Source organism: Zea mays, chromosome 4, assembly GCF_902167145.1.
Source record: "Zea mays cultivar B73 chromosome 4, Zm-B73-REFERENCE-NAM-5.0, whole genome shotgun sequence".
NCBI classification, from domain to species: Eukaryota; Viridiplantae; Streptophyta; class Magnoliopsida; order Poales; family Poaceae; genus Zea; species Zea mays.
This window is the reverse complement of record NC_050099.1, coordinates 170536737-170546750: the sequence shown is the minus strand read 5'-3', so window position 1 is coordinate 170546750 and position 10014 is coordinate 170536737. Positions and strand designations below refer to the sequence as shown.

Genomic DNA, 10014 nt, shown 5'->3' with positions numbered 1-10014 from the left:
GGAAGCGGCCGCGGCATGGCTTGGATTTGGCCCAGCTAGGGGGAGAGAAGGGTTTCTCTTTTTCTTTTTATTTTCCCAAATTCTATATCCATTTTTTATACCCTTTTCTTTTGAACAATTAATTTACTAGATAATCTAGATGCTAGAAAATAAAATCTAAGTGAGGTGTTCATATTCAATCAAAGTGTATGCATATGATGGGAAGACCTAGGGGAGATTTGGGATAGATAATAAGAAGGGGGGGTTAGATTAGGGTTTCAAACCTGGGTTGAAAATTGGGATGTTACACAGACTCTCTCCTTGACCTCGACGAGCCCGTCGCCAACCGTACCTTAGTGTTCAACGTCTCCATGTGGCTAGGTCAAGCCTCGAGTGCCTCCCTTCCTCCGGTGTCGGTCCTCCTGACTGCGCTTCCCTTCGGTGTACCGCTGACAACTCTGGCCACGCCACATCTCCCGCCCTGGGGACCACCACCTCGATGCCTTAGTCTCCGCTGGCTGGAGGATGGGACCCCGCCTTCCTCGCCGCCAATTTCAACACCATGGCGATGACCCCACCCCCTCCGACTGGGTGGTCAACTCCGGTGCCTCCTACCACACCACCCCCACTGCAGGCACACTATCTCGCTCCCACCCCCCTCCTACCTCCCATCCCACCTCAATCGTCATTGGAAATGGTTCCACTATGTGGGTCACATGGGTCGTTCTATCTCAACGACGTTCTCATAGCCCCACACATCACCTATAATCTCCTTTCTGTTCGTTGGTTCACCACCGACAATTCTTGTTCCATTGAGTTTGACCCCTCTGGTTTTTCTGTGAAGGATCTGGCCACCAGGAACCCTCTCGCAAGCTGTGACAGCACTGAGCCCCTCTACACGTTCCGGCCTTCCACCACTGACGCGTCTCCACCTCCCGCCTTGGTCTCCACCACCTCCTCCATCACTTGGCATCATCGTCTTGGCCACCTAGGACGTGACACCATGATCAAGCTTAACAGTAGTTTAGATCCTTCAAATAGTAGGGGACATTTTGAGGGCCTCTGTCATGCTTGTCACTTAGGCCAACATACTCGTCTCCCATTTACTACTTCTCGGGCTGAGCAGGCTTTTGACCTGGTTCATTGTGATCTCTGGACCAGGCTTTCTGGTTATAAATACTATTTGGTGATTTTGGATGATTTTTTCCATTTTTTGTGGGTTTTTCCTCTTCGGTTGAAGTCCGACACGTTCACCACCCTCACACACTTCTTCGCCTAGGTATCCACCCATTTCCATCGCTCGATTCGTGCCCTGAAGTGTGACAATGGCCGCGAGTTCGACAATCATGCCTCTCGTTCTTTCTTTGTCACCAACGGTGTCCAGGTGCGTATCTTGGGCCCCTACACCTATGCTTAGAACGGTTGGGCCGAACGCATGATTCACACCACCACCAATATGATCTGCTAACTTCTCTTCCATGCGTCTCTCCCTGCCAGCTACTGGGTAGAGGCCCTACACACCGCCACACACCTCCTCAACCGTCTTCCCTCGAAGGCAGTGAGCCACCCTACTCCCCACTTCGCCCTGTATGGCACAACCCCTCCTACGACCACCTTCGCGTGTTCAGTTGTGCCTGCTATCCTAACAATTCCGACATCGCTGCTTGTAAGCTATCTCCTCGCTCCACTCGATGCCTCTTCCTTGGCTACTTCCCAGACCACAAGGGGTATCGTTGTCTTGACCACGCCTCACATCGCATCATCATCTCTTGTCACGTCGTCTTTGATGAAGATGTGTTTCCCCTTGCTGGCTCCTCCCCACCTACCGATCTTGACTCCCTTCTCGAGTTTGATCCGATTACCCCTCCACCCCAGGCGCCCCACCTTGCGTCGTTGCCTGCACCACGTGCAGCCTCGATGCCTCTGCTCGCGCCTCTTCCCATCTCACGTGCGGCCCCATTGACCCTGCCTGCGCCACACGCGGCCTCGTCGACCATACCAGCACCACGTGCAACCCCGTCGACACTACTTGCGCCACGTGCGGCCCCATTGACTCCTCCCGCGCCATGCGCGGTCCCGTCGATTCCTCTCGCGCCATGTGCAGCCCCGTCGACCACGCCTACGCCACGCGCGATCTCATCGACACCTCCCAGGCAATGCGCGGCCCACCAACGAGCGTGGCTCGCTTCGCCGACCCCACTCTCGTCTACCACCGCCGCGGGCGTGCCACTCCCTCAAAACCCACTGACTCGGGCCCGTCGATGGGCGCGGCTCACTTTGCCGAACCCGTCGTCTATCACTGCCACTAGCCGGCCACGCCCGCGGACCTCGACGTCCCGGCGGCCCGCTCTAAAACGCCTGTGTACCACCCAGTCGCCATCCACCGCGACCACATGCACATCCAACTGCAAATAATCGACCAAAGGATGAAGGTTCTTCAATACCCGATGCCAGGATGCCGATGGTCTGGTTTCTGAATGAGGAAGCATGAAAATTAAGAAGTGGTAGAAGTTGATCAATCCCTTGACTTGCCAGTTCAGGTGATCAACAAGGCACTAATGCGCTACGTGCAATCACTGTAACAACAGGTAAGTAGCAGAGTTCGTTTGAAGCTAATCATGTGCCGTGGGATTCATCCACCAACCAAAAGTCCTACGAATTTCACTCTTTTTTGGCCTCACGTCCTCCTTATCAAGCCAGCGACCATGAGCTCGCTCGACTTAGCAACCTACAAGAAGTTGTAAGTCTAAACTTTCCCTTTCTGAGCATGTCCTATAATGGATCAGTTCAGTCCACTAGATTAGTAGCTGCTTACACGTACACACGGTGCCCCGCAAAAATTCACATGTATTGAATATTGAATAAATATTCGTGCAACCACACGGTGCCCGCAAAAATTCACACGTGTTGATTAATTGATTAAACACCCACGTAATGCGCGAGCAAAAGTAACAGTACATAGGATGGAGGAAAAGATAGAAATTAAGCTTTGTTTCCTTTCAAAATCAATCATCTATCTACGAGAAGAAACCATTCATAACCCCCAAAAAATAGGCATTTTGTGGCAAAATCCAACAGTGCTCCGAATACTATCCAGAACACAAAAGAAAACAAGGATTTTTGCTTGGCATAATGTAGCAGTCATCTCAACACTGGCCGATGCAACTTCCTGAAACATTTATATACAAAGGAAAACAAAATGAACACTAAAAATAAAAGCAGCATATCCAGATTTCTAGTTGATTCACCAAGCCGAACATGACCAACGAAGATGGTTGCGAGTAATACAGTCGGCACAATGTGTGTATCCCTACCTGATTAGAGATTCACAGATGCAAATCATACAATTTTTCAGCACGGGCAAAGGTGAGTGAAAGCGCCGGTAAACCAATGAATTAAACGAAACCACGTACAAGACACTGAGGCTAAACATGACAACCATATAGAAACAAAGACAGGAAAACCCATAAGCATGGTTCGTAACTTTCGTAAGCGAAAAAACTGCGTGGCCAGAGCACTGAGCAGAGCATTGACGACATGGAACACACATAACTACGACGCTCGAACGGGCAGCTCACCTACGAACGTTGCACACGAAAAAAGCAACACAGGTTCCAGACTACCGCATCCGCAGCAGAAGAGCCCTACAAAGGACACACACAAAAAAGACGGCGGATCGGTAGGCGCTGCCGAGCAGGCGAACAATCGGTGAGCAGATCGGAGCAGAGAAACTATACGTTGGCTAGCCCTATACACTGGAGGGGGCTCGCCGATGGATTCCAGAGGGAGCAGGAGCCCCTCGCAGCAGCAGGACGACGGCGCTATGAGCCTCAGGCACGACGACCGAGCACTGTGAGAAGACCGGTCGCAGATTTTTTGGAGAGGGAAGAGGAGGCGATGAGTGAGGGGCGAGACGTAGGGACGACGAGTTTGGCGACCGCCGCAGCATGACTGCACGGCTGCGCCGACGTCAGCGCACAGCACCGCAGCCCGCAGGAGAGAACCTGCCCTTGCACGGCAGCACCGCGCGAGGATGGGCCGCGCCACGACCCAGCGGTGAGTGCTCTGCTCAACGGCCAAAAACCGCTTGGACAGGAGCTCGGACTCGGACACGGACACGGACACGAACACGGACACGGACACCGCGTGGAACAGGAGATCGGACACGGACACGGACTCTCTGAACGATGCAATCCCGTTTGCCTTGGTAATATATATTTCTTGCGCAATGCCGTTTGGTTCGGCAGTCTCTTTACAAATTTTGCGGTTCCATCTCTCGTGCTCAACAGCGGTCTCTAGCAGTCTCTCTATAATTTTACTAATTTTCTTTGTTACATCAAGATGTTGGAATACCAAAACGTCGTTGGAGGACGGCTGCAGCTGAAGGGTAAAGCGCTGGACGTGAAGGATGGTGGAGTAAAGAAAAAGAAGAAGAAGTACCAGCGTGAGGAGTCGTCTCAGACTGAATCTAATAAGAATGAAGACGAAAAGAACCCACATTCTGATTATGACCATCTCACACAAGCAGAGCGCCGCTACATGGAACAGAAGCAGAAGATCGACATGAAGAAGATGGCCAAAGTCGCAAACAAGTCGTACAAGGACCGCATGCAGGACTTCAACCAATACCTGGCTAACCTCAGCGAGCACTATGATATCCCCAAAGTTGGTCATGGCTGACCTGGCTGTGTTATGCACAAACAATTGTATGCTGTGTGGGTCTATCTACTTTTCTGTTAGCATATTATGTATCATTTTACATATATTGTAAAACGACTTGTTGCCACCAGTAGATAATATTTATTGTCAAAAGCTTGTTCCATGTATTCTGATCACGTGTTTAAGCCTTTTTTTGTTGCCCCTTTTAGTTGCATTCATTTTATTTAAAATGTGATCCGCTTTTGATATTTCTAGGGAACTTATTTTCTTTCAATACAGTGGCAGAGCTTAACAACAGATTATGCCCAACTTTTTCCAAGTCAACATGGCCTTCAATTTAGGAAGTGGGAAATAAGGGTGGGATCATTTGATTCCATGTTTGGATAATTGAATTGAAAATAGAGATAGATAAATTTTGTCTCAACCCGTTTTTATTTCCCTATCCAATCCCCATCCAAACGTTCACATACAAATTATCCACTAGGCTAGAGTACTTAAAAAGTAGAAAGTACAACTTCTGATGCAACAAGAAGTTGGCTGAATCGAGGCCCACCTGAAGCATTCAGAACCTAATCGAATTGATTGATGTTTGATGCAAAGAACTATTATTGAGTTTGTATATATTATTTTCATTTTCTCTGAATCGGAACAAGCGCTCATGGACTTGAGAACCAGTTGGAAATCCTTGCCCACCTAGCCTAACTTGGCTAAACTGTCGAGTCGACTTCGCTAATTGGGCATGATAAGCAGCAATACATCATAATTTGGCGATGTCAGTGCTGATGTCCTCATGCAGAACAAGCAACAAATCGACACAAAATCCTTTCGTCGCCTGGCATTATCTCCTATGCAATGGCCCGTGCCTCTCTTTCGAGCAAGTGCATAGAGAAACACAGTACTAATAACATGTTAAAGCATGCAATATAAATAGAATATTAGAAAAGAACTAGTGTTTTTTATTAATCTAGAGATGTAACACATACACAAGGTAAAACGATGTAGTAAAATGATGCCTTGTCATGACAACCATTCACACTCTTTATGGCAAAGCGTATTCCCAGTTCGTGGTCATGTATGACAGTTACTAATGCCTACTCTAATCTTGATGAGATCACTCCTTAAAAGATATCTATTCGAAGAGGTATTCTAAAAGAAATGTCAATTTCAAAAACAGTGACGTCGGTGTTCTCGAATGAAGCTTCTTCCTCTAGATACGTATTCGTGATAAAAAAATCCTCCTACCTCCCATGATCTCCTTTACCAAACTGGCAAGGGGCTCTTCTTCCTGATCAAATCATAAGGAGTTGGGTTGATCAGAGTTGAAAAGTGGTGAGCAGGTAAAAGTGGAATAATAAAGAAAGGTGAAGGTATCGTGGTGTTGAAGATTTCACTACGACCATGCACTCCCAGTTGCTTGAGATCACTTGGTAGTCGATCACTAGTAGCTTGGCATCTCTTCTTAAACACTAAAACTCAGTTCAAGCATAATTAATAAAAAAATCGTGAACCTATAGGATAGACGCCTTTTTTTAATGATGGCCACAATTTAAGTGTGGTCTCAATAAAGATGATCTAGAATGTGTACAGGAAGCAATCATAGAACTTTTAAGACCATGGATGGGTGTATTGTTGGTCACTCGTTTTGATTCTTGAAAGACATCAAAGCGAGATAACAATTAAAAACAAGGGACCTTCTCCCCTTCAATTTATCTTCAGCTTTGAACATAAATTGTTGAGAAGGTTATTGAGATTCAAATCATAATGAAATAAAGAACACATAAATACACAAAAGAAATCTTCATAGCTGTGCTCTTTGTATTATCTTCTTATTGTAAATGAATACAATTATATCTTCATAAGTATAGACAACAACCAGCAAGGTAAACTTAGCTTCGTAGGTGGAGCTAGGCGGCATGCCGTGAAATCATGTTCGGTCTGTGCATGAGCATTGTTCACCTATTTATATGGACAACTCAATATACAACTCAATGCAAAATTACTATCATAGTCTCAAAACCTATACATACATCTATAAGAATTGTTGGGGACATAATTGTCATTTCTTTTGAAGCAGCAACAAACATGTTGGTCTTCATTTTTGGACAAACATATGTTAATTACTCATGAGACAAATTATGAAAAACTGTCAGTATTAATTAATTTTGAGGACCTTCGGCAGAGACATTCGCCCCAATATGTATCAACATCATACTAGCATACTTCAAAACATATATGACCTCCTTTTGCTTCGTGACAAAAAACTTCATTGCTATTAGTTAAGACATATTTTAAAGCTATAGCTTCAGGCAGAAAAGAAACTGAACATAACTCAGAATCATTTTAGATAAGAAGATGTAGGTAAAGAAAGCAATCAGGGAACTTTGAAGACCATGAATCACTACAGTAAAACGACACACATCCGACGGCCACTTAACCTCCGACGGCTATCTACGAGACCGTCAAACATAAGCTTATGTCCAACGGTCTCTGCTGGCCCTCGAAAATAGCGTCTTATGTCCGACGGCTGTCAGAGAAGCCGTCGAACATAAGCTTACGTCTGACGGTTGAACTGATAGCTGTCGGACATAAGATATTTTAACGCGGGACAGGCACCGCGCGCCGTTTCATTTCTGCATCCGGTTTTCTCTCTGCCGCGCTTAGCCATCGTTGCCGCCGTCGCCTGCTTAAGCCGCCGCCACCGCCCATGCCCGCCGCCGCCCCGGCACCTGCCCTGACGCCGGCTGCCCCGACTCATCCTCCGTCCCGCCCACACCGACCACCGTCCCACCGTCAAGCCGATAAGTGAGTATTTTTAATTTTGTCAATGTATATATTATTTTCTAGTTGTCGTTTTTCAGTATTAATTTTTTTATATGTTTAATATTGTTTAGCTTGTTATGTCCGATGACCAGAATTTGATTATGTAATAAATTTAATTTGTTTTAGTTTACTTAGTGGTGTTTAGATAATTTAAAATTTTAATTTCCGAGGGTTTTTATTATGCCCTCGGAAATAAGGTTATTTTATATAATTTGGCACTCGTGACAATGTTATTTCATATATATTATTGTGGTAATTTATTAGTTGAACTCGTGATATTGTTTTAGTTTACTTAGTGGTAGTTTATTAGTTGAACTACGTAATTTACTTATTCTTTCCTGTAGATATAGGGGTGATTTACTTAAATAATCAAGTAAACGTAATCAAGTTACCTGGCGAGAAAGAAGAAAGCTACTTGGCGTCCATTGAATCGACGAAAGCAACTAGACCCTGATTTTGATTACGATTACAATTGACGAGTATGGATCATGATTTTATTGAATATTATATATATATATATTTTTCATTTGTTTCATTATTTCATTGTTGATTTGTGTACTAACTTGTTTTTGTTAAAATAGGATGTCAAAGAAAATGAGGTCTATTGCTCGTAGTTTGCTTGGGACGAGGAGTAGCTCGAGGGGTGAGGATTCAGTTTTTCAGGGCACAGGTTCTACCATGAGCAGACGCAGAGCGCTGGCAGAACATTTGCCTCCACATGATGTAAGTTAGTTGTTAATTTACATTATTTGAGTTACTTAATATTGTATGATGTAAGTTACTTGTTTCATAGGATGCTGAAATCGAGTAACCAGTGGTAGATGATCATGCGAGAGATGATGATGAAGATGATGTGGGAGATGATGCTGGAGACGATGCTGGAAGGTATTCTGCAGGCATGGATTCTGGGGCTGGTGGTGATTCCGCAGCTGGGTCTGGAACTTCTCGAGTTAGGAGAACGAGGAAGCTGCATTTTATTGGACCACCTCCAGAGCTTCCACTCGAATCTCAGGTTTTGATAAAGCCTAGTGGAAAGTGAGTGACATATCTTTGCTTAATTGTTATTGAAATTTATGTTTTCATTTCTACATTGTTTTCTGTTTGCAGGACTTGGATCGATGACTCGTTCACACGCACATGACACTACAGGCAGGTGAACATGGTCCTTGGTAATCTTGTTCGTCTGCATTGGCCTGGTCTTGTGACTTTGCCTAGTGGCGAGTCTGTCCCCGCCACCACTTGGGAGCATTATCGCTATGGTGTCTGTAGAATGTTTGGCAACACACAGGCACTAGTTTGGGACGCATTCTGGGTATAAATTGTTTATACTAATTTAGTTATCCCATATATGGTTGCTTTTATGATAACACTAATTTTTTGCAGAAACGGTACAAGTTGTCGGACGATGGATCATATGATATGAACGCTCGTTACGTGTTTGAGTATAACACGAACGATGTCGTTGCAGATGCAATGTACTATGCACGAATTCAGGCTATAAAGGCATGGTACAGAGCAAGTGCTGATAATCGACCGATGCCAAATACCAAGGCCGAGTGGTCATCAATTTACCTTACGGAGGAGCAATACCTTGAGGTAAACAAGTTGTTGCATCTCATATCGCACGAATCCATGTATTTGATTTATTGAAAAAAATTCATGTAGGTGTCGGTGCCGTGGATGGCCACCCAATCAGAGGGTTATCGGGCCTTGTGCAGATGGTGGGCTTCCCCTGAGTTTCGTGTCATTTCCGAAAGGAACAGGGGAAACCGTGGACTGAGTCGTTCCACAACTACGGCGGCGATGGACATGTGCGCTTGGCTAAGACGACGCATCGTATTCTTGGGTGAACAACCTTTTCAACACGCAGAGTCCAGTCGGAGGAAGTGGCTATAACTCGAACCAACCAGGCGATGGATATGAGTGATAGTTCATCAAATGTGTTTAAATTGGAACTATTACTATTCATGTGAAAGACTATCTGTCGAACAATGTCAGTTTTGATTTTGGACCTATATGTTGATGTAAAACACTTGTTGCAACCATTTGGAACTATATGTCGTTATGTTAAATTTGTGAATGTGAATACTTATGTGAGTATATTTGTGATTGTGAATACTTAGGTGAGTATATTTGTGATTGTGAATGTGTATATCTACATGGAATCTGTTTGTTTTTGTAAATGTCAGATTTTTTAAAAAACTGAATTTTGTGTAATTTCTAAAATTTGTTATGTCCGATGGCCTGGCGTCAGCCGTCGGACATAAGGGCTACTTATGTCTAGGGGTGGTAATGGATCATGACCCTAATACTTCCTTCACAAACCAACAAGGCCCTTAATTTTGTTAGTTCAAAATTGTATTGTTTTATGATCCGACCCTAACTTGACCTGATCCTTAAATTTGCTAGGCTAAATTAAATGGCCCGTTACCAGCCCTACTTATGTCCGACGGTTTATATTTAAGCCGTCGGACATAAGATACCGTTATGTCCGACGGCTGACGCCAGGCCGTCGGACATAACAGTTGTGGATCGCGCGTACTTCACCGTGTACTT

The 10014-nt window shown here is 45.0% G+C and overlaps 1 protein-coding gene across 1 annotated transcript; it reads left to right on the top strand.

Moving 5' to 3' along the window:
- Nucleotides 1-4320: 4320 nt before the first annotated feature.
- LOC118476974 (protein FAM32A-like) lies at nt 4321-4659 on the top strand. The gene has a single exon (XM_035967397.1). It carries the CDS (start codon nt 4321-4323, stop codon nt 4657-4659), a length of 339 nt encoding a protein of 112 aa, XP_035823290.1.
- The last annotated feature ends 5355 nt before the right edge of the window (nt 4660-10014 follow it).